The 25032-nt window shown below is 44.2% G+C and overlaps 1 protein-coding gene across 1 annotated transcript in view; it reads right to left on the bottom strand.

Moving 5' to 3' along the window:
* LOC126994470 (fat-like cadherin-related tumor suppressor homolog) overlaps positions 1 to 25032 on the bottom strand; it is a 45602-nt gene that overhangs the window by 19289 nt on the left and 1281 nt on the right. The window contains 17 exon segments of the mRNA XM_050853785.1: positions 1384 to 1527; positions 2984 to 3121; positions 5071 to 5285; positions 9475 to 9663; positions 11061 to 11258; positions 13781 to 13961; positions 14804 to 15039; positions 15159 to 15279; positions 15380 to 15516; positions 15640 to 15886; positions 15988 to 16122; positions 16429 to 16685; positions 18735 to 18896; positions 20301 to 20445; positions 21562 to 21770; positions 22607 to 22770; positions 24507 to 24645. Of these exon segments, the coding sequence (XP_050709742.1) occupies positions 1384 to 1527; positions 2984 to 3121; positions 5071 to 5285; positions 9475 to 9663; positions 11061 to 11258; positions 13781 to 13961; positions 14804 to 15039; positions 15159 to 15279; positions 15380 to 15516; positions 15640 to 15886; positions 15988 to 16122; positions 16429 to 16685; positions 18735 to 18896; positions 20301 to 20445; positions 21562 to 21770; positions 22607 to 22770; positions 24507 to 24645 (3017 nt within the window).

Below are 25032 nucleotides of genomic sequence, written 5' to 3'. Positions count from 1 at the left end.
TCACACAGCTCTCCTGGACAGAGTGGAGTCTAAGGCTCTTCGTCTCATCAGCTCTCCTCCTCTTACTGACAGTCTTCTACCTCTTAAATTCTGCTGCCATGTTGCTTCTCTTTCTATCTTCTATCGATATTTTCATGCTGACTGCTCTTCTGAACTTGCTAACTGCATGCCTTCCCCTCTCCCGCGGCCCTGCTGCACACGACTTTCTACTCATGCTCATCCCTATACTATCCAAACACCTTATGCAAGAGTTAACCAGCATCTCCATTCTTTCATCCCCTTCACTGGTAAACTCTGGAACAGCCTTCCTTCGTCTGTATTTCCTCCTGCCTATGACTTGACCTATTTCAAGAAGAGTGTATCAAGACACCTCTCCACCCGAAATTGACCTCTCTTTTGACTACTCTTTACTTTTTAGTTTTGTGGGAGCGGCAAGTAGCGGGCTTTTTTTTTGTACTTTTTTTGTTGCCCTTGAGCCGTATCCTTTGATGTAAAAAAAAGTGAAATGAATGAAGAGAGGAACAGAGAAACTACTTGAGAAATGTAGGCTACTAGAAAATTTTAAAGCACAGCTGAAATTATTTTATAGATATGTCAATAGCAAGCTGAATAACAACGAAGAAATAAATAAACTTAAGGTGGACGGTGAATAGTACGAGGATGCTGCAGCAATGGTGGAAGTTATGATTTTTTATTTTTTATCTTATTTATTTATCTTTTTTTACGTTTTCACCTATGGCGCCGGTAGGCTTTCTTGGTGGGGCCTGATGGTCGGCCCCAGCCCATTGTGGTGCAGGCAAGTGTTTATAGTGGTGCCATCTCGCATTGGCTCATGCTGCCCCCCTGAGCTCACCTTTGATCCTAGAATCTAGAGTCTGGGTGAATGTTTTTTTTCAGGCAGTGTTTACAAGGGAGAGTGACTTTAATGGACAAGAAGGAAGAGAAGAAAGTATGGAGTACCTGGAAGGAAGACAAGTTTCAGTACAAGAGGTGGAAGGATTAATGGGAGGTCTGGACGTGAGGAAGGCACTAGGACCGGATGGTGTGTCAGGCTGGGTCTAAGGGAGTGCAGTAAGGAATTAGCTGATAAGATCCAATGTGTCATAGTCAGCTCTCTAGCAGAAGGTAAGGGCCCAGCAGACTGGAAGTGAGCAGACATTATTCCAATTCACAAAGGAGGATGCCGGGAAGACTCTGGGAACTACAGGGCAGTCTCTTTGACAAGTGTGGTGGTGAAGATCTGTGAAAGGTTGATCCAAGATAAATGGATGAACTATCTGGTGAGACAACAGATTGACGGACAAACAGTATGGCTTTAGAGGAGGAAAATCTTGTACAATGAACTTGATGTGCTACGTAGCCACCACTACCCTCTCGCCTCACCTGCACGACCACGGTATAGTTGTCTTGCGTGAACTTGGGTGCATTGTCGTTGACGTCGCCCACCTGGATCACGACCTGAGCCATGGCAGTGTTGCTGGGTGTGCCCAAGTCCCTGGCACCCAGCGTCAACTGGTACTTTGCGACCTGAGGAGGTGACAAAAAAGAAGAGGAGGAGGAGGAGGAGGAGGAGGAGGAATAAGATGAAGAAATAAAAAGAAGAAAGAAGAAAAGGAAAGAAGAAAACGAAAATAAAGAAGGGAAACCGAATAAGGGGAGAAGAATTAGAAAGGAAATAAAAGACAAAGAAGAAGAGGAAGAAAGAAGAAGAATGATGAAGCAAGAAGAAAAAAATAATAATAATGACAAGAAGGGAAAGAAGAAGAAAAAGAAAAAAGTTCAAAATCAATTAAATCAGCTTTGTATGATAATTTAGGAACTGTCTTGACATGCCTGATTTAAATTTCCAACAACACATAGGATTTAATATCACAATTATTTTCTTACTGGGAATATATGTAACCCAAGGCCAGTAAAAATGAAAGGCAAAAAGGAGCTGCCATTAAGCTGGTAAGGGCATAACATCAACAGTCTTGGAAGGTCACAAAAGAAGATGGAAGAGGTATTTGGCTTAGGAAGGTATGAGGAGGGAGGTTAAAGGCCACTGTCAACTATATTTGGGTCGCAGGGCAATGAGAACAGAAAGAAAAAAGGAGCTATAAGGGTATAACATCAAGCCTTGGAGAGTAACAAAAAAGAAGAGACAGAAGAGGTATTTAGCCTAAGAAGGCATGAGGAGGGAGGTTAACCCGGTAGCAGCGACGGGCCAAATTTGTGCCATGATATAAACCCCCCAAAATAGATGATACATAAACTGATCACAAATGCTTTGATATATATTATGAAATGGTTTGTGTGAGTGATGATTTTTTCTCATTTTTCTCACTTAGAGGGACCATTAAGAAACGTGATCCCCACTGCTACCGGGTTAAAGGTCACTATCAACTGTAATTGGGTCACAGAGCAATGAAAACAGGAAGGACAAAAGGAGCTGTGAGTTGCTAAGGGCATAACATCAAGTCTTGGAGTAACAAAAAAGAAGATGGAAGAGACATTTAGCCAGGAGAGATAGGAGTAGAAAGGTGCAAAGCCACTATCAACTGAATTTGGATCACAGGCCAATGGCAACAGAAAGGAGCTTAGAGTTTTGAAAGGGTATAAAATCAACTGTCTTGGAAGGTAACAAAAAAAGAAGATGGAAGAGGTATTTAGCCAGTAGACATGAGTACAGCGCTGCAAAGCCACTATCAACTACATTCAGGTCGCAAGGCAATGAGAACAAAGATAAAAGGAGCTCAGAATTGCAAAAGGGCATAACATCAAGTGTTGGAGGGTAACAAAAAAGAAGATGGAAGAGACGTTTATCCAGGAGAGATACGAGTAGAGTGCTGCAAAGCCACTATCATCTGTACTTGGGTTGCAGGGCATGTTAAATTATACGGCCAACAGGACAGAAACTAGCAGACAACAATATTATTTGGATGAGGAAAGTTATTACATCATGAGAATGCTATACCTAAAAATATGATCCATAGTTTCTTACCTTTTCCCTATCCAGTTTCTTGATGACAGTGATGATGCCGGTGTCGTCATCAATAGTGAAGCAGTGGTCTTCGTTTCCCGCCCTGATGCTGTAGCGGACGAGGCTGTTCACGCCATGGTCCACGTCGCTGGCTGAGACCTGCGGTGAAGGGAAAAAGTTGTCATTCGTAAAGTCACATTAGTGTAGTTGTGGGTCGCTTTTAGTTTGCTAACACCTTGACTGCGGATTTCCTACCAGAAGACATCACCAAGCTACAGGGATGGAACAAAAAGTGGCTGCTACAATTCAGTGAAGAAAAATGTTAAGTCCTGCATCTTGGGAGGGGATATCCAGCACACCAATACTACATGGGAAACACTCCACTATCCACCACGGAGGCAGAGAAAGACCTGGGAGTATATGTGTAGTGCAGCGACTAGGTCTAATAAGGGAGCCTCCCATAACCCACTTGGCGAGTGGGGGCATCTCTTTGGCCGACTCGGTAGGGAATGGTCGCGGGTTCAATCCCAGGCAGCCGGCGAATACCTTCACCTGGTCTTGATTAATTTCTCGTGTGTTTCGATACATGCAGAGGTCGTGTTGGAGAATAGGAAAAAGGAAAATTATGCTCTCGGGGCATGACATATGTTACCAGGCTACCAGTGAAGGGATATCCAGCACACCAATACCACATGGGAAATACTCCACTATCCACCACAGAGGCAGAGAAAGACCTGGGAGTATGTGTTACCAGGCTACCAGTGAAGGCCAAATTCGTACCAATCGCAGCAGATGGGTTAATGAGAGTGCAGAGGAAAATAGAACCTGCAGTAGTTTTAACATTAGCAATAACCTTATGAAAAGTTGTGGATATGAATGTACTTGAGAAAATGAAGAGAAAAAGGAAAAGGAGGAAGAGGAAGAGGAAGGAGGAGGAGGGGGAGAAGAAAGAAGAATATGAAAGGAGAAGCAAAAGAAGTAAAAGAAGAAAAAGAGGAAATAGAAAAAGAAAAAGAAAAAGAAGAAGAGGAAGATGAAGAAAATGAAGAAGAAAAGAAAAAGGAAAAAGAGGAAAGAAGGAAAAAGAAGAAGGAAGGAAAAAATAAACTATTCCGGAACTCCTAAGAGGCAGTGGTGAGTTGACAGTGTGACAGCGCTGCGTTCAGGAGGACGCGAGTTCAATCCCCGCCCGGTGCCACCAAGCTGAGATTTTTCAACCGCCGCCGAGTGGCTTAAAACTACCCACATGCTGTCCAAAAGACCACCTATCAACCCGGACTTTAGATTCTAGGAGGGCAGCATGAGCCAATGCAAGATGGCGCCACTATAAACACTGGCCTGTGCCACAACGGGCTGGGCCATACCATCAGGCCCCTCCAAAAACAAGCCTACTGGCGCCACAGGCGAAGATGTAAAAAAAGAAAAAGAAAAAAAAAGTGTTGGTGACTAATGCCACCATCAAGTGAAGCGCTGCACCAGGTGTATCATGTTCCTCAGTATCATCCGGCACACACAGAAAGGATGCTTTTGATTCCCACCTTCACTACTCTCCATAAGCTTAGTGACACCAGCAGCAAGTAAAGACATCTGGGTTCAATTTTCTACTTAAACAGGATATTCATTCTTTTATCCTGCTCACTGGTACACTTTGCAACAGCCTTTCTTTCACTGTATTACCTCCTTCCAGAGACCTATTCAGTAGTTAAGGATTTAGTGGTTAGGGTAACTGAGGAGGTTGTTGGGTACAGGGTGAGTGGAAAAGGGAACTAAAACATTGCACCAGGTATGTCAAGTTTCCCACTATCAGACGGTGCACACAGAGAGAACGATTTTGATTCCCATCTTTACTTCTCTCCATAAGCTTAGTGACACCAGCAGCAAGTAAAGACATCTGGGTTCACTTATCTCCTCAAGCAGCATATGCATTCTTTTATCCTGTTCACTGGTACACTCTGCAACAGCCTTTCTTTCACTGTATTACCTCCTTCCAGACCTGTTTAGCAGTTAAGGATTTAGTGACTAGGGTAACTGAGGAGGCTGTTGGGTACAGGGTGAGTGGTGGAGGGAGTGCATGGAGGTCAGATGAGACGAAGGAGGCACTTGCTTACCTGCACCACGCTGGCGCCTTGCAGAGCGTCTTCCCTGACTGTGGCGGTGTAGGTGGGCAGCGTGAACACCGGGGAGTTGTCATTCACATCAATGATTGTTAGGTTGACCAAGGCCGTGGCGGACAGAGGCGGCACACCCCCATCTGTGGCCACCACCGTCGCCACCACCTGCTGTATGCGCTCAAAGTCCACCTCGGCGCCAATGCTTATCACACCTGTGGCAGTGGTGGGTCATGAGGGACTTGCAGGGAATGAGAACATCACACACACACACACACACACACACACACACACACACACACACCAGCCAAAGAGACTAATTCGATTTTCAGCGGTGAAATCAAACTATCGTCTGACACCAGTATGAAGTCAGTCTGGGTGGGGCCCGAACCTCCTCACAGCGCTGCCGCATCATCCCAAATACATCACTCCCTCCCTCATGTGTTATCTACATACTATTTGAAACTGTGTATCAAGTATACAGTAAATAAGATTTGATGCTATGGCCAGGGAACTCCCCAAACATCCTGCCCAAACTGACTTCATGGCTGAGTTGAACTGTAACAACCTACTGATATATATATATATATATATATATATATATATATATATATATATATATATATATATATATATATATATATATATATATATATATATATTGTTAGCGATTTTTTTTGTGTTTTTGATTAAGGCGCGAACTGTTATCTCACTTGAGGTCCGGTATACCGTTGCCTGCTTTCACAAGTTGATTGTAGTAAGGTGAGATAACACAATAGCCTTTTTAGTTAAGTGATATGTGGCCGAGCGGTAGCCGTTATAAGTTCACTTTAGTTCACTTTAGTTCTCTCTCTCAGGTTGATACAAATACCAAATGTATTTTAACTATATTAACAGTTGTACTACATAAGGTTTACAGTTTACGTGAGCGAGACGCACGAAATCAGAGACAGCCACACCGCTGCAGGGCGCGGGGCGGCAGAGCACCGCTCGCCTGCCCGTCACCCGTCTTCTCTCCTCTTCTCTGCGTTGTTCGCCTGTTTTATTTGCTTGTAGTTCGCCCGGAAGGGTGGGGCTTCCGGTTGATGACTGTTGATGAAAGTCATCATTTGCTGATCCTAGTGTCAGTTCATCACAGCTTCCCACGGCCAAAAGCACGACGTGTTGTTAGACATCCTGTTGTGCGACACCGACCGGGTGTCGCCACACGTACAGTCATACATACACATGTACATTATAATATACACATTACATCGCTCGGTTCTCTAAAAGTCGCGACCTCGCGACTCACCCGACCTTTAAAAGCAGTGTACCTACCCATGTTACAGTCGCACAATGTGTACTAGTTAAACGAGGTCCTGTTATTGCTTAAAAAAAAAATATATATACAAGTCAGAGCCCGCCTAACGATACAGCATCGGGAAATGCCAATGATAATAAAAATAATCATGGAAGTAACAAGAAATGGGCAAAGTACATACAGGGCGAGGTAAACAGGGCTAGAGTCGTGGACATGGAAGCTCAGTACTATTCCGAGAAAACAAAATAATAGCTCGAAAAATTATTTACATGATACATCCTAGTAAAATGCTAGTCTTTGGAGACGATCACTATGCACCATTCTGTGCGAAAAAAAAAAATCGTAAAGCACAAATTTCCAACCACCTATTTATCTGACTATTTCTGCCTAAACCACGGGTAAAAGAACACACCAAGGAATTTTTGATTACCGCTGGTGACACCCAAAAAGGTTTAGGTCAGAGGGTCGCGAAGGCCCCCTCCCCGACGAACGTGTCGACGGCAAACGAAGCTTCAAAAAGGACCCAAAATTACTTTAAATGCCATAAAAGTTGGCTGATAAAACCGTGTAGGTTGCCAGTGGGGCTGTAGTCAAGGGATACTGCACTCCTTCGAAGAGGAACTTTAAGGACAATCATGTACATAAGGAACTCTAGTAATAATCTAGCATTAGCTACAGAAATGGTTTCTCCATCTGTCTAGTTTCCCTGTTTAAAACACGAGATCAAATCAGTAGACAGCCTATAGGCGTCCACTGGCCTATTAAAAAGGCCTGGTTTGCACAGTGTCCACAGCAAAATTTATACCCTTTACGAGGCTGTGTTGCCCATCTTCCCCAAATGTTTCAAGAAAAAGTGACCGAAACGCATCATAATCCTTCCGTCCAGTGAACGCGCTCCTGTTTATGAGGGCCGTGCCCCCGTTCCCGGGATTGACCTTCGAGCAGCTGAGAGATATTTAATCTCCCGGATTTGACACGAATGAAATGTCCATGACAATCTCACTTTGAAACAAGAAGTCCCTGGCCGAACAATCTGCCTCCCTTGCTACCTGCGAAAGGCCTAACTGCTGTTGCTGTTAGCGGGTGATTAGGGGCAGAAGCCATTGTGGGATTAGTAAGGTAAGTAAATACCTCTTGGTTGCACATGCAGCGTAGGAGGAGCAAGCACCCTTTGAAGACTGCTACACTCCTTACATGAGAACAGTTACCGTTATCCTTGACTGCACTGTTCTTTATCTCTATCCACCCCTCATAGTCCTCTGGTCAGGTTTCTCTGCCATTAAAAAAGAGTTACTAGTAAAATGAGGAGTAAAATGGTAAAAGAAAAAAATATTGCTGCAAAATAAGTAAAGTAATAATCATTCACCGCTAAGTATGCTCACCTCCCTATGCTTTTAAAATGCATAATAAAAGAGGGAAAAGAATAATGAGTGAGGCTTAGCAAGACATAACTTCTCCACTGTGCAATAAAACACACAAAAGAAAGGAGAAAAGAAAATGAATGATTATACATAAAATGCGTAACCATGTTACTCAAGAAAAATATTAAACATCCACGCCAGAAAAATCAACAGCTGAAAAAATCTAATAGATTAGATACGCCCCACACGCCTAAACACGTGAACATAATAATAGTAATTCACCTGAAATAATGTTACAAGTGGTGTAATTACTGACACCGTATCAATGAGTGTCAGCTATAATGTGTTAAAACCTCGAAGACAGCAACTCGATGCCCCACTACTCAGCACGCTCGCGTCCTTCGCCTCGCCGGTGGCAAGGGCAGGGCTGCAGGGGTGGCAGGGTCTGCCGTCCCCCGTCTGGTAGCGGTGGTGGGAGAGGCGGCGGGCAGACAATATACGCCCACCAGTCACCCTCAAGGTCCGGAGTTGCCTGGCGAAGATAAGTGCGCACCTACGACGAGTTGTGTCGTAGGAAGAAACAATGCCTGGACACCTCCAAGGAAACTTGGTTGTGTGGAGGTGCGAGCAGGGGCGGGGGCTGTGTGGAGGTGCGGGGCGGGGCGGGGTGTGCTCTCGGGTGCGGCTGTGTGCTGACTCGACTCACTGGGGCAGGAAAAGCCGCGCGCTGATGTCAGCGTATGCTTGCTGTGTCCGATACCGTTCACTGCCCCCACACATTGTCACTGAAGCTACGTTTGAGAGAGAGATATAACAATTCGGAGTAGTTCGTAACCACGCTGCACATCATTTATGTTAATAACTTTTGAGCGTTACTTTTTTTTAACGTGGTTAACGACGAGGCGGCCACCAGCCACCATGCATTTGATGTTATGTTATATTAGAGATAACACCTATAGAACACTTCGGAGAGGTCCGTAAACCGCTGTTCACCATTTTTGTTAGCGATTTTTTTTGTGTTTTTGATTAAGGCGCGAACTGTTATCTCACTTGAGGTCCGGTATACCGTTGCCTGCTTTCACAAGTTGATTGTAGTAAGGTGAGATAACACAATAGCCTTTTTAGTTAAGTGATATGTGGCCGAGCGGTAGCCGTTATAAGTTCACTTTAGTTCACTTTAGTTCTCTCTCTCAGGTTGATACAAATACCAAATGTATTTTAACTATATTAACAGTTGTACTACATAAGGTTTACAGTTTACGTGAGCGAGACGCACGAAATCAGAGACAGCCACACCGCTGCAGGGCACGGGGCGGCAGAGCACCGCTCGCCTGCCCGTCACCCGTCTTCTCTCCTCTTCTCTGCGTTGTTCGCCTGTTTTATTTGCTTGTAGTTCGTCCGGAAGGGTGGGGCTTCCGGTTGATGACTGTTGATGAAAGTCATCATTTGCTGATCCTAGTGTCAGTTCATCACAGCTTCCCACGGCCAAAAGCACGACGTGTTGTTAGACATCCTGTTGTGCGACACCGACCGGGTGTCGCCACACGTACAGTCATACATACACATGTACATTATAATATACACATTACAATATATATATATATATATATATATATATATATATATATATATATATATATATATATATATATATATATATATATATATATATATATATATATATATGATTTGGACTCTGAAAAAAAAAAAAAAAAAAAAAAAGGGTGTCGATCACAAGTGTACCAGTCTTTGGGTGGATGTGCAGGTACTCCTCCAGCGTGGTGTGCTGAAGGGAGTAAGAGATTTCTGCATTGATGCCGATGTCCCTTGAGGTGGCCATGACCCGCAGGACTTCTGTCCCCACGGCCGTGTTCTCTGCCACGGAAGTTTCGTGGAGTTTCCTCACAAACTCAGGAGCATTATCATTCACATCTGTGGGGGACGGAGCTCACAGCCTTGCTTTGAAGCATTCTCGTACAAGAAGAGATCATAATGCAGATATACGGGACAGAGGCTCAAAAATATATGGAGGATGGACTCATTATCTAAAATACAAATAAACTTGGCTTTCCAAATGATATCAGTGAGACTAAGTTTGAAGAATTGATTATTCCTTGAGGTTTTTAAACATAAACATCAAAGCAACTATTTTTTTTCATGCAAGTAAACTCTGATTGCTGTTGATTACTGTTGGCAGGACACTTTATTTTGTGAGGACTCAATGGCCAATCTAACGAGGGCATGTTGGAATGGTTCCTTTAAACATATCTTCTCAATCGTGACTTATGGATAGAGACTACCATTAGGAAAATCTGTCTGTCTGGTCAGGGCAGTTAAGGTAGTGCTCTGCTACTGGTAACTTGTAACACAGTACAACCAGCCGCAGGGTCGGGTAGTCAGCGGCTAAACCGGCAACCCCACTGGTTTTGTTTTGGACCAGTGAGGAGGGTGTGCTGGACCCCCAGGTGGATTAAAATCAAGACCATTCTAAGGGCAGATGAACTCATGTTTATTAGAGTCAATGGCCATCCAGTTCCAGCTACGGGTGAAATAGCGGGTGGTAAACTTCATAGCCCCCTGCTCCTGTTGCCTTGTAGGGTTTGGCTGTCTCGTTCAGGCAAAGGCTAGGGCCACTTTAAAATAAGTGGCTGGGTGTGCAAGGGCATGCACCCAGAAAATCTCGCGCCAAAAACTGAAAATGGCTTGATTTATGAGCCATAAACCGTCCAACCACTCATGAAGAGTGAAAACGGACTTTAAACGAAATGATGATGATGATGATGATTAGGAAAACCTGTTTGAGTAAACTGGGTAATATAAAACATGGATTTCAGCATAAATCTGATCCTCTGTTGGAATCCCCTCTTGTCTTAAACTAGTAAGGCTTAGAACATGAGAACCAATGTAGACGCATGCTCCATTAGCTCGGTAGCAGCGACGGGCCAAGCTTATGGTTTACCGCGTACCAGCGACGGGCCAAATTTTTGCCTTGATATAAACCCCCCAAAATAGAGGATGCATAAACTGATCACAAATGGGTTGATATATATAATATAATGATTTGCATGAGTGATGATTTTTTCTCTTCATTTTGCTTAGAGGGGCCTATAAGAAACATGATCCCCGCAGCTACAGGGTTAGAGACAAAAAAAATATCCTAAACTTCTTAGTATTTTCTGATAGATTTGTTCTGTTTTTGGTACTAGTTTGTGCATGACAGATTTTTGTAATAAGTGTGTCTCTAATGGCCCATGCACCTCCACTGGTACCTACTTATGCCCCACAAGACACTTTGGGAGGGCAGTGCAGGGCAGCGGCACGTCACAAACCAGAGACTGTGACGATGAGCTGCGTGGTGGATGACAGCGGTGGGCTTCCCTGGTCCACGGCGCGCACTGTCAGGCTGTAGGAGTCCCTTGTCTCACGGTCCAGGGGCCGGGCCAGGCTGACCACACCCTCCATCTCGTCAATGGTGAAGTGGCCCTCCGCTGAGTCCACAAAGTTGTACAGCAGCTGTCGATTGATGCCTGGGGGTACAGAGGAGACGTTCTTCTTATTATTATTACCTCCACCAACGAAGTTGGGAGGAGGTTATACTTTCGGTCCGGTCGGTATGTTTATTTGTTTGTTTGTTTGTGAGCAGTCTCCTGTGCACAATTTTGTGGATATCTCAACCAATTTTTCAGGGAAGTTTCCTGTCCATCCAGAATAGAAACCATTAAATTTTTTGTCAAAGGTCAAGGTCAAGGTCACAGTCTCCTGTGCACAATTTTGTGGATATTTCAACCAATTTTTCAGGGAAGCTTCGTGTCCATCCAGAATAGAACCCATTAATTTTTTTATGTCAAAGGTCAAGGTCAAGGTCGCACAAAATGTCAGATTTACATATTTTTGGCCATAACTTCAGTTCTCCTCATCATAGACTTCAGACTTGGTTCATATTTTAGCGCATGGAAAGACGCACCTTGAACGGCCTTGATCTTGACCTTTGACCTTGACCTCCAAAAGTTTGCTCAAGGTCCTTAAAAAAAAAAATCAAATTTCGAAACAAATGCTTCCATATGATGCACCTTGCATGGCCTTGACCTTGACCTTTGACCTCAAAAAGTTTGCCTGGGTCAGAGTAAAAAAAAAAAAAAAAAAAAAAATCATCAAATTTCGAAACAAATGCTTCCATATGATGCATAAGGTCACAGTTGATGCCCATACCAATTTTCAAGATGATCTTTGGCGGAGGTGTGCACTCTCCGAGTGCTATGAGTCTAATTATTATGATCATTATTATTCTCATTATCATTATCACACATTACTGATCATGAGCCTCACAGAACAGCATAAAAGCCCTAATACCCATGTTTTTTGTGAGGGGCATGAACAGCAAGGGAAAAGAGAGTGAGATTTGTGCCCCTGAGCTGCCTCCCTTGATGTAAAAAAAAACTGATCACAAAATGGGTTGATATATATAATATAATGATTTGCATGAGTGATGATTTTTCTTCTCTTATTTTGCTTAGAGGGGCCTAGAAACACAGATCCCCTGCAGCTACAGGCGTGAGAGACAAAAAATAACATCCCTAAACTTCTAGTATTTTCTGCAGTAGGTTGACAATTTATTTTTTTTGGTACTAGTTTGTGCATGACAGATTTTTGTAATAAGTGTGTTCTAATGGCCTGCACCTCCACTGCACCTGACTTATGCCCCACAAGGAACACTTCCTGTGGAGGGCAGTGCAGGGAAGCCTTTTGTCACAAAGCCAGAGGAACTGTGGACGATAGAGGCTGCGTGCAGGATGACAAAGTGTGGCTTCCTGGTCCACGGCGCACCTGTCAGGCTGCTAGAAAGGAGGTCCCTTGTCTCACGGTCCAGGGGCTTAGCCAAGGCTGACTACACCTCCATCTCGTCAATGGTGGAAGTGGCCTCTGCTTCAGGTCCACAAGAGAAAGTTGTGCTGTACAGCCGCCGTCGATTGGTGCCTTCTGAGGGTACAGAGGTTGTTCTTCTTATTACATATATACACTCCACCAACGAAAGTTGGGAGGAGGTTATTCACTTCAGGTCTGGTTTGGTATGTTTTATTTGTTTGTTTTGTTTGTGAGCAGTCTCAGGCCACAATTGTGTGGATATCTCAACCCAATTCTTTCAGGGAAGTTTTCCTTGTCCATCCAGAAATAGAAAACCATTAAATTTTTTTGTCAGTCAAAGGTCAAGGTCACAACAGCAGTCTCCTGTGCACAATTTGATATCAACCAATTTTTTCAGGGAAGTTTCTGTGTCCATCCAGAATAGAAACCATTAAATTTTTGTCAAAGGTCAAGGTCAAGGTCACAGTCTCCTGTGCACAATTTTGTGGATATTTCAACCAATTTTTCAGGGAAGCTTGTGTCCATCCAGAATAGGAACCCATTAATTTTTTTTATGTCAAAGGTCAAGGTCAAGGTCGCACAAAATGTCAGATTTACATATTTTTGGCCATAACTCAGTTCTCCTCATCATAGACTTCAGACTTGGTTCATATTTTAGCGCATGGAAAGACGCACCTTGAACGGCCTTGATCTTGACCTTTGACCTTGACCACCAAAAGTTTGCTCAAGGTCAGTAAAAAAAAATTTCGAAACAATGCTTCCATATGATGCACCTTCCATGGCTTTGACCTTGACCTTTGACCTCAAAAGTTTGCCTGGCCAGAATAAAAAAAAAAAATCATCAAATTTCGAAACAAATGCTTCCATATGATGCATAAGGTCACAGTTGATGCTGAGTTCATACCAATTTTCAAGATGATCTTGCGGAGGTGTGTACTCTCCGAGTGCTATGAGTAATTATTATGATCAGCTATTATTCTCATTATCATTATCACACATTACTGATCATGAGCCTCACAGAACAGCATAAAAGCCCTAATACCCATGTTTTTTGTGAGGGGCATGAACAGCAAGGGAAAAGAGAGTGAGATTTGTGCCCCTGAGCTGCCTCCCTTGATGTAAAAAAAAAAAAAAAAAAAAAAAAAAATCACCCAGACCTGATCCCCTGCCACAACAAAGCCTTTACCGAGGTCAGGGTCCGTGGCAGACATCTTGAGGACGACGGTGTTGATGGGCGCGTCCTCCGGCAGGGTGGCGGCGTGGGTGGCCAGGGAGAAGGACGGGGGGCTGTCGTTGGTGTCCGTCACCAGGACCTCCACCACCACCTCACACTGCCAGGCCTTGTGCTCCCAGTCCTCCACCACAACCTGGACAGTCACACCCGGAGTTTTGGACTCATCATAGGCACCATTACCCTAACCTGGCTACAACTAGTATTAATATTGTTATTACTATTATTATTGAGCCATGAAAGGCCAGTGTGTGTTTGTGTGTGTATTTACCTATTTGTAGTGTACAGGGCCTGAACTCAAGCTCAGATAGTCCTGTCTCCCAATCTATATTTGTCCAACTTTTCCTTCATTTTTTGGACACTGCCCGCTTCAACAATGTCTTTGTTTAGTCCATTTCATATATATATTCACACTTCAGTATGGAAAACTGTACTTCTTTATGTCTTTCAAACAAGTCTCCTTTCTCAATTTCTTGCTATGTGTGTGTGTGTGTGTATTTACCTATTTGTAGTCTACCAGGCCCGAGCTAAGCTCTAACAGTCCCGTCTCCATATCTACATTTATCCAACCTTCCCTTCAATTGTTGGACACTGTTCACCTCCACCACTTCTCCCCGCAAACTGTTCCAGGTGTTAACACTTCTATGTGGAAAACTATACTTGTTTTAAGTCACTCAAACAGGTTCCTTTATTAAGTTTCTCCCTATGTCCTCTCAGCCCATGCATTCTCGCAGTTAAGAAGATATCATCTCTATCCACCTCATCAAACTTATTTACCAACCTATAGCCTACAGCATGATCAGATCTCTCTCCCTTCTTTGTTCCAGTGTCGTCAAGTCCATCTCCTTCAATCTGTCTTCATACATCATATTTGAGAGTTCTGAGACCATTTAAGTTGCAATTCTCTGTATCCTTTCCAGCTTTCTGATAGCCTTTTTTTATGTGTGTGTGTGTGTGTGTGTGTGTGTGAATACTTACAGTGAGGTGGTAGTGGTCCCGTGCCTCTCTGTCCAGCTGGGTGGCTGTGGCCACGTGGCCATTCAGCTGGTCAATACTGAAGTGGTGGGCGCTGTCCCCGGTGAGAATGTAGCGGCTCCGGGCAGCAGTGCCTTCATCGGCATCCCAGGACACAACAGAGGCCACGTGGGTGCCTGGGGTGGCGTCCTCGGAGATCTCCCGGCGGTAGATTGGCTCCTTGCACACCGGACCGTTGTCTGTCGTGAAGCACACCGGTGTGAGTCACAGAAGTGCTAGACACTCTGCTTACTTAATTCATGATCTATTACCATACATTATCCATTATCATCTCAGGCAAGACTATACTGTCACCAACCGTTGATGTCGATGACTGTCACAGTAACAGTCGTGTTGGCCGTAAACTTCCCGTCGGTGACGGTGACGGTGAGGGTGTACTCGGCCTGCCTCTCCCGGTCCAGCTCACCGGCCACGTACACCTGGAATAGGGACCACAGCACCGTGACTCTCTCGTTAAGGAACAGTTTCGTTGTTAGCAGGTCACCATTGTTGTTGTCTCTCACCATCCCTCCCACCCACCTCCCCTGAGGCGTGCACCAGGAATTGGCCGTCAGGGTCGCCGCCGGTGATGAAGAAGTCAAGTTCGGCCACGGACTCGTCGGCGGCCATCACGCTGAGCTCCACCACCGCCGTACCCGTGGCGGTGTCCTCAGGCACTGGCGTCAAACAAAATTAATTTGTCAATGTAGATATATAAAACCTTCACAGCCAATGACATATTACAGAGAAAATCAATTTCCTGTCAATCATTTATCTATAAAACCCTTGTAGTGCCTCACCAGCAGTGACGTAAGTGTCTTTGGTGAACACTGGAGGGTTGTCGTTGTAGTCCTTGACCAGTACAGTGACTCTTGTGCTGGTGGACAGAGGCTTGGGGCCCCCGTCAGTGGCAGTGACGGTGAAGGAGTACTGGGCCATGGTCTCGCGGTCCAGCGGGGCCGCCAGGGTCAGCGTCCCGGTGTGTGGATCAATGCGGAACGTTGACTTCACTACAGCGCTTTCATCGGGGCCGAGGCTGTACTGGATCTGAGGAGGGAAGAGCAGAGAGCAGAGCAGACATTTAATAATTTATTCTGGAGAATGTTTTCATGGACTGAAAATAACATGGTGACACAGGCAACATTTACCTGGCCATGGTTTCCTTCATCGTCATCAGTGGCCGTGAGGATGGTGATGGTGGCGCCCACCTCGCTGTTCTCGGCCACCAGGGCTGTGTAGCCGGACTCAGAGAAGCGTGGAGGGCAGTCATTCACGTCCATCACCTGTTGGTCATTCCAGAACAAGACCCAACCAATTCAAAATCCATAAATTAAAATGTCTTTCTTTGACTGTCATTTCAGCCCAAAATCCAAACCGTAATCAACCATAAGATTAAGAGATCAAAACTTCATGCACTCTGCCATCATTCACGTCCATCACCTGTTGGTCATGCCACAGCAAGACCCAATCAGTTCAAGACCAACATATTAAAACGTCTTTCATTGACCCTCATTTCAGCCCATAATCCAAACCCTAATCAACAATACAGACAAGAGACCAAAACTTGCTGCTTCCTGCCATAAACTCACCACCACAGAGATGGTCATGTAGTCCACCGTGGGCGGCGTGGTCAGTGTACGGTTGGTGACGCTGATGTGATGTGTGCGTCGCCGCTCATGGTCCAGGGCCCTGTGCACCACCACCAGGCCAGTGGAGGTCACGGTGAAGGGCCCTGAACTCTCCCCAGACTCCCTCTCCTCACTGGCTGCCTTCATGCCCTCGTCCACCATGATCAGGTACTGCACTGACTGTGGCCCCGCCATCCACAGGGACGTGATCACATTGCCTGCCAACACAAGGCAAGACTTTGAGCATACAGAAGGTGGCTAGCTGGGGCCAGAATGTTATGAGGTGCAGATTGTGATGTGTGTGCTAGTATGTGTTATCTGAGGAAATGAGTGTATGATTTCCCAGTACTGTAATGTGTCTGTGTGTGTATTTACCTATTTGTATTAACTTATTTGTAGTATACATGGCCAGAACTCAATCTCAGTCAGTCCTGTCTCCCACTCTATATTTGTCCAGAATTTCCTTCATTTTATGGACACTGCTTGCTTCAACAACGTCTTTGCTAAGTCCATTCCATGTATCCACACTCCTGTATGGAAAACTGAACTTCTTTAGGTCTTTCAAACAAGTCCTCTTTCACAATTTCTTACAGTGTCCTCTTAGTTGCCTCCTCCCTTCAGTCTCGATTAAATCACTTCTATCCAACACTTCCATTCCACTTTGACCCGGAAATTTAATGCCTACGGAGAGCCAAAGTTGCAGTGAAACTCGAAAAATATTTTTTGCAAATTTTTGTAGTTTATTCATTCTGGAATGAATCGCATTGAATAAAAGTTGTAGAGAATCATCCGTATAATTCAACTGTGAAATCAGATTATTATTTGGACAGACCGTTTAGCTGGAATTCCGCCAAAAAAGGACGGCTGAGGGAACAGAATTGCTCTACAGACGCCATGATGTGTAGGCAGGAACTGTAGACTATTTTTTGCACGGAATGGTGGTGGGGGACATCGCAGGAACAAAAGAGGTGCCAGTTAGTCACTCAGCGTCAACAGAGACCTATAGTTACACGCGCCCTTCAAATTTTGGAAAGCATCTCACTCTCCAGCGCTGGCGTCATGCTCGTTGCCCATGTCTGACAGAACTATATGATGCCAGCAGCATCATCGTCATTAAGGGGTTAATCAGCATCTATTTCTACTTGAAAGTAGGTATACAGTCCCTGAAAGTCAAGATCAAGACCAAGATGGCCCATCGAACGTAGCATCCCCGTGTGATTAGTTCCTTCAGTAGCACGGCGAAAGTTACCGCCTGCACACTGTGCAGTGAGTGAATTTACCAACCAACCCTTTTGTTTACCATTTCAAAGTCATTTCAAAGCTGCTCGGGGTAAGAGCACTGTAATACTTCAACAAACAGTGGAACAACTTTGAACACAGAGATGGACACAAAGCAACATACGGTACTACAGTCATAATTGTAAGTAAGGTGACCAAATGTAATACTGCACACACATTAAGTTCAGGGAATTTTTTTTTTTTTTAATATATCTTGCCAAATTATAGGTGTCTTATACGTCGGTGCGTCTTATACAGCGGGAAATACGGTATATATGTTTCTCCGAATATCTTATTTATGTGCTTCTCAGATGTCAGTGTATCTAGTATTATAATTCTTAAGTCTTTTTCATCCTTCACTGTATCGATGATTGTCCCTCCCATCCTACACACTCCACTTGCTCTATTTTTACTCTTGCCCATTTTCATTGTGTGACAATTCTTTTCATTGAACTTCATTTCCCATTTTTTACTCCATTCATGTATCTCATTGGAATCTTCCTGTAGTTTATTACAATCATCATCATCATCATCTCTTATTTTTCTAAGCAGTTTGGCATCATCTGCAAACATACCCTTGTAACTCTTTACTTTTTCTGGCATATCATCTTTAAATATTAAAAACATAATATTCGCTAACACTGACCCTTGTGGAACGTCACTTGTGACCGTTCTCCATTCTGATATCTCACCTTTCAACACGGTTCTCATTTCTTTGTTTGTCAGGTAATTTTTCATCCATAGTAATTTTTCTCCCAATCCTTCTCTATTTTCTAATTTCCACATCAGTCTCTTATCAAATGCCTATGTGTGTGTGTGTGTGTGTGTGTGTGTGTGTGTGTGTGTGTGTGTGTGTGTGTGCCAAGTGATCTGCTTATTGTTTCCTTCCTTGTATTTTCTTAAATAATATGCATTTTACCAATGACTTTTTTTTTTTTTTTGTGTGTGTGTGTGTGTGTGTCATATTACTGATAGCTGTGGGTGCTCACCAATGGGGGCGTCCTCCCTGATGAAGAACTGTGCATACTTCCTGGCGCAGTGCGGGGGGTTTTCATGAGGGGGCAGCAGGAAGATGGTGACGGGCACGTCGGAGTGGTGCTGGGGGGAGCCGCTGTCCTCGCCACGGATGAAAAACTGGTACACCTCATTTTCTGTAACATTTGGGAGTTCACTGATACTTATGGAACTAATGGAACAGTCTCTCTATATACGATAATCACTTGTGCATCCGAACTCACACTTTTTAGAGTAAAGGAGACAGCTAAAAAAAAAAAAATAATGGCAAAAAAAAGATACAAAAATATGAAAGTTTACTGCTACTTGTGGAACTATATTTTTTTTACAGATGAGAAAGCAGTTTAAGGTAAAAAAAAAAAAAAAAAAAAAAAAAAGCCTACTACTCACTTGTGCATCCAAGCTCAATTTTTTTACAGTAAAGCAGACGCCTCAAGATATAAAAATGCTCGCTGTAGTAACTATCCTAACCCAGACACGCTCCGGACCCGCATCAGTAAAGAATATAAAGAAAGCATGTGTGATTTTGGAGAGGTAGATGTAGTACTTGTGCACGAAGATGACACAGCCTGGTGGAGCATTAGCAGACAGCAGGAAGTGTAAGGCGCCTTAGATCAGTATTATACACTTCTGACTCTCACATCAGGTATTTCCAAAGGCTGAGAAAGATTAACCCGGGAAGCAGTGGGGATCATATTTCTTATTGGTCCCTCTAAGCGAGAAAATTGAGAAAAAATCATCTCTCACACAAACCATTTCATAATATATATCAACGCATTTGTGATCAGTTTATGTATCATCTATTTTGGGGGGGGTTATATCATGGCACAAATTTGGCCCATCGCTGCTACACGGTAAAGCCAGAAATTTGGCCCGTCGCTGCTACCAGGTTAACCCCTTGACTGCAGATTTACTACCAGAAGACATCACCAAGCTACAGGAATGGAACAAAAAGTGGCTGCTACAATTCAATGAAGAAAAATGTAAAGTCATGCACCTTGGGAGGGGATATCCAGCATACCAATACCACATGGGAAACAAACACTCTACTACCCACAGGGAGTATATGCTACCAGGCTACCAGTGAAAGCCAAATCCGTGCCAATTGCAGCGGACGGGTTAATTGGATTCTAATGAGTAGCTTTGTAGGTCCAAGTTATAAAAGCTTCATCAATCTACCACTAGTGTCCATGGAAACACCTAGGAATCCTACGAAAGCCTCGTCAAGTATGTGAGCTTGGGCACTGAAATGTATAAAAATATGGTCCTTAGGTTGTTGGAGGAAATGTTTTGAGGCAGCAGGAAATACTAAATGTTACAAAGGAAACTGATAACACAGAGGAAATGGAGATAGAAAATGAACAAGTTAGAGAAATAATAAGACTCAGAAGACTGACATACAAACTGTTACAAAGAAAAATTATGACTGAGAAAATAGAAATGGAAAATGAACATGTTAGGGAAATATTAAGACTCAGGTTCGACTCTGGCGACTCAACTCCGACTCTTCACCCGTGACCGTGAGTAAGTGGATGAATTACCTCGGCTGTGGATGGTCTGCGCCACGGTGACCTCGCCGGTGGTGGGGTTGACCGAGAAGAGCTCCAGCGCCTCAGAACTGTTGGCTTCATACATGCGGTACCTCACTTCACTGTTTTCCCCTTCATCTGCGTCACTGGCCTCGACCTGTGATGGTGAGCATGGGGAAAGTATAACAAACGAGATCCATAGCTAGGTAATGGTAATCTGGAACCACTGCATGTATTCTCAAACTATTCTTCACTGTTAACTCCTTCATCTGCGTCACTGGCCTCTCTAACTAAAGAAGTGAGCAGGGAGAAAGTATAACAAACGAGATCTATAGCTAGGTAAGGGTAATCTGGAACCACTGCATGTATTCTCAAACTATTCTTCACTGTTAACTCCTTCATCTGTGTCACTGGCCTCTCTAACTGTGATGGTGGGCAGGGATAAAGTATAACTGAAATCTGTAGTTAGGTAAGGGTAACATATGGAGCCACTGCCCGTATTCTCAGACTATTTTTCATTGTTTACTTCTTCATCTGCGTCACTGGTCTCTCTAACTGTGATGGTGGGCAGGTAGAAAGTATAACAACTGAAATCTATAGCTGGGTAAAGGTAACATGGAACCACTGCCCGTATTCTCAGAGCATTTTCCACTGTTTACTTGTTCACCTGCATCACTGGCCCCAAACTGTGATGGCAAGCATGGAGAAAGTATAATAAACAAGATCTATAGCTAGGTAAGGGTAATCTGGAACCACTGCATGTATTCTCAAACTATTCTTCACTGTTAACTCCTTCATCTGCGTCACTGGCCTCTCTAACTGTGATGGAGAGGTCTAGGAACGATCGCCAGATGCTGAGATGGCACAGTGTGAGCAGGGCTTAAAAGTCACTCAGTTGTCATGGTCCAGAGTCGGCACAGCGTGAGCGGGGCTTAAAAGTCACTCAGTTGTCATGGTCCAGAGTCGGCACAGCGTGAGCGGGGCTTAAAAGTCACTCAGTTGTCATGGTCCAGAGTCGGCACAGCGTGAGCGGGGCTTAAAAGTCACTCGGTTGTCATGGTCCAGAGTCGGCACAGTGTGAGCGGGGCTTAAAAGTCACTCGGTTGTCATGGTCCAGAGTCGGCACAGTGTGAACGGGGCCTAAAAGTCACTCAGTTGTCATGGTCCAGAGTCGGCACAGTGTGAACGGGGCCTAAAAGTCACTCAGTTGTCATGGTCCAGAGTCGGCACAGTGTGAACGGGGCCTAACTCCTCCCTGCCCAGTGTTCCCCACCTTGAGAATGGTTGTCCTGGGAGCCACGTCAGTGTTGATGTTCGCCTGATACTCTGGCAACATGAAGACTGGTGGGTTGTCGTTCCTGTCACGGACCGTCACACGCACTGCCGTGAAGCTGGCCCGGCCCCCCTCGTCCATCACAGACACCTTGAGGCTGTGCATGGGCAGGGACTCCCGATCCAGAGGTGTCTCAGTGTATAGGTTGCCTGAGAAGGGGTGAAGTTTGTATGGTATAAATTGCAAAGATGAGGAAGCAGCTGAAGGGCATAGAAGAAAAGTGTAGCAAAAAAGCCCGCTAAATGCTGCTCCTAAAAAAAAAAAGATAAAAGTAACGAGTGGCCAAAAGAGAGGCCAATTTCGGGTTACATAGAGTCTCAATAGTAAGGACGCATATGTGATTTTTCCGAGTCAAAACATATGGTAATTGTTTGGTAATCGTCGGCGTTTTGTTAGGTTAGGGTAAGTTTAGGGTATCTTTCATTCAAAGCCTCACAACAGTATGCTCTAGTGATGTGGTTCCTTGAGGTTTAAAATGTAGGTAAATATACAAGCTATTGTAATGCTGTCTCAGGGAAAACTTCAATAAAATATGAGTGGAAGAGCAGCATGTTTTCTATCCTTTTTTTTTTAATCTCCTTATAACCTTCTATTACTATCATTACTGTTACTACTATGACTACTACTACTACTTCTCCTCCTCCTACTACTACTAATACAACAACAACATTCATACATCAAACCTTCAAATGAAATCTCTTACTGCGGGAACCTAAAATTCAACAGTATAGTACAAGCAAATTCAATGGGCCGTATTACTAAACATTTTGTCTCCCAAGTTCACATATTTGACAAGGCTTTCGTAGCAGTTTTGCGCATTTCCAGGGGTAGTTTTAAGACCCCTGTGTTAGTCTGACCCTTCTTCTGTACCATGAACCTAAAGAAACACTCATTAGAACCTGATTGATCCCCTCTTTGACCTTTAGGAAATAGTCGATGTGAGAAATGAAATTGTCTAAGAATACCAACCAATGTCTTTCTCTACCTTCTTTGTCCACGGTGAAGGCTCCCTCTGAAGTCTGGTGCAGGATGGTGTACTGCAGCTTGCCCAGGTCCCAGGCATCAAGGTCCGTGGCCACCAGGTTGATGACTAGCTGGCCAGGAGATGAATTTTCCTCCACGTAAGCTTCATATAGAGTGCGATTAAACCTGAGGAATATAAACAGACACTGAGGTTGTATGATGTATGATAGCTAGTGCAATGTAGTGTGTTCCAATGGTTGATGATAAGGTTGATGAGAAGAGTTTTCCTCCATGTAGGCATCTTAAAGAGTGTGATTAAACCCAAGGAGCATTAACAGACACTGAAGTTGTATGGGATCGCTAGATAGGATGTGTAAAAGGTAGTGCGATGAAGTGTGTTCATATGGTTGATGAGAAGGTTGAGGAGAAGAGTTTTTCTCCATGTAGTCTTCATAGTGTGATTAAACCCGAGGAGGATATATGGACACTGAGGTTGTGCGGCACTGCTTGGTAGGATGTGTGGTAGGCAGTGCGATGTAGTGTGTTCCAATGGTTGATGAGGAGGTTGAGGAGAAGAGTTTTCCGCCATGTAAGACTTGTAAAGAGTGCGATTAAACCTGAGGAGTATAAACAGACACTGAGGTTGTATGGCACTGCTTGGTAGGATGTGTGGTAGGTAGTGCAATGTAGTGTGTTCCAATGGTCGATAAGAAGGTTGAGGAGAAGAGTTTTCCTCCAGGTAAGCTTCGTAGAATGCGATTAAATCTGAGGAATATAAACAGACAGTGAGGTTGTATGGCACTGCTTGGTAGGATGTGTGGTAGCTAGTGCAATGTAGTGTGTTCCAATGGTTGATGAGAAGGTTGAGAAGAGTTTTCTGCCATGTAAGCTTTGTAGAGAGTGCAATTAAACCTGAGGAGGATAAAAATACAGTGAGGTTGTATGGCACTGTTTGGTAGGATATATGATAGGCATTGCGATGTTGTAGTATGTTCCAAAGATAGTGCTCATTTCCTGCTATAATGCCTAGGTAAGGTCTGGGTGTTTGTGGCTGACTGGGCTACTTGAGGACTTTGCTGGCGTTGCTTATTATACATGCTGTCTACCTATCAGTGCCTTACAAGGGGAGATGGTGGGAGGGAACAATATGAAAACTTGAATATAGCTGACTGTCTTGGGCCTCCTTAAAATCTACCACACTGAGAAGAAGTATACCCCTTGCTATCTTTTATTACTGTTTTCATGTTGACTGCTCTTGTGAAAACTTAAAGGTAAGTGACTGCATTGACTATTTAAAGGATGCCATATTGATATTTCTCTCGCTGTCTTTTATAATTATTTTCATGCTGACTGACTGGTGTGATAACCTTAACCCGTCCGCTGAGATTGGCACGGATTTGGCCTTCACTTCAACCTGTGATGACCAGGGGTCGAACCTGGGGCCGTTACACTGATAACATACAGTCTCAGGTCTTTCTCTGCCTCTGTGGTGGATAGTGGAGTGTTTCCATGTGGTATTGGTATGCTGGATATCCCCTCCCAAGGTGCATGACTTTACATTTTTCTTCATTGAATTGTAGCAGCCACTTTTTGTTCCATTCCTGTAGCTTAGTGATGTCTTCTGGTAGGAAATCCGCAGTCAAGGGGTTAAGATAATTGAGTGTTTTCAACCTCTTTGGTCTCTGCCACAGTGATATTTCCCTTGCTGTCCTTTATCAATGCTTTCATGCCAACTGACTGGTGTGAAAACCTTAAGATAAAAGACTTTCGGTTGACCTTTTTGACTGTCTCATATATCGTAAAAAAGATGACGTTTATGTTAGCGGCTTCATAAATTGCCATCACAGCCTCAAAAACTGCCATCACAGCCTTAAACACGGCCATCACAGCATTTGTACCCAAAGACCATACTAAAAGGTTACCTCGGCGCGTGGTGGTTGGAGGCCAGCCCCGAGACGTGCAGGCCGGTGAAGGCCGCGTGCACCCCGTCACTCACAGACAGGTTCAGGGTGAGGGAGGCCACGTCCTTGAGCTTGTGTGGGGCCGTCACCGTCAACACACCTGGGGAAAAAGATCCACCTTTCAATAGTTAAAATTCACCATTCTCAAGCCAACACATTCCATCTCCTCTTCCTGCACCACTCTGGTCACTGCAGGAGCAAACAATCGTGCCTTCAACCCTTCATCAAAACAACGGCTTTTCTTTCCAACACGTATCCCTCAAAATGTCTAAAATTTTTCCTCCAAACTTCAAGCTTCCTTAACCCTTAAACGACGGGTATTGTTTTCACTAAATGGTCCCTGGATACGGGTAAAAACTGCTGCTATTTTGTTGTTGTTTATTCACATTGTATAAAGCGTCTTAACTCCCTGAAGACAGCGGTGAAATCCAAATTGCGATACGTTGTGTAATAGTCACGCTGGAGCACTTGCTGGGCTAGAGTGCAG

Source organism: Eriocheir sinensis, unplaced genomic scaffold (assembly GCF_024679095.1).
Source record: "Eriocheir sinensis breed Jianghai 21 unplaced genomic scaffold, ASM2467909v1 Scaffold8, whole genome shotgun sequence".
NCBI classification, from domain to species: domain Eukaryota; kingdom Metazoa; phylum Arthropoda; class Malacostraca; order Decapoda; family Varunidae; genus Eriocheir; species Eriocheir sinensis.
Note: the sequence above shows the minus strand (reverse complement) of the source record. Positions and strands in the feature narration are given on the sequence as shown.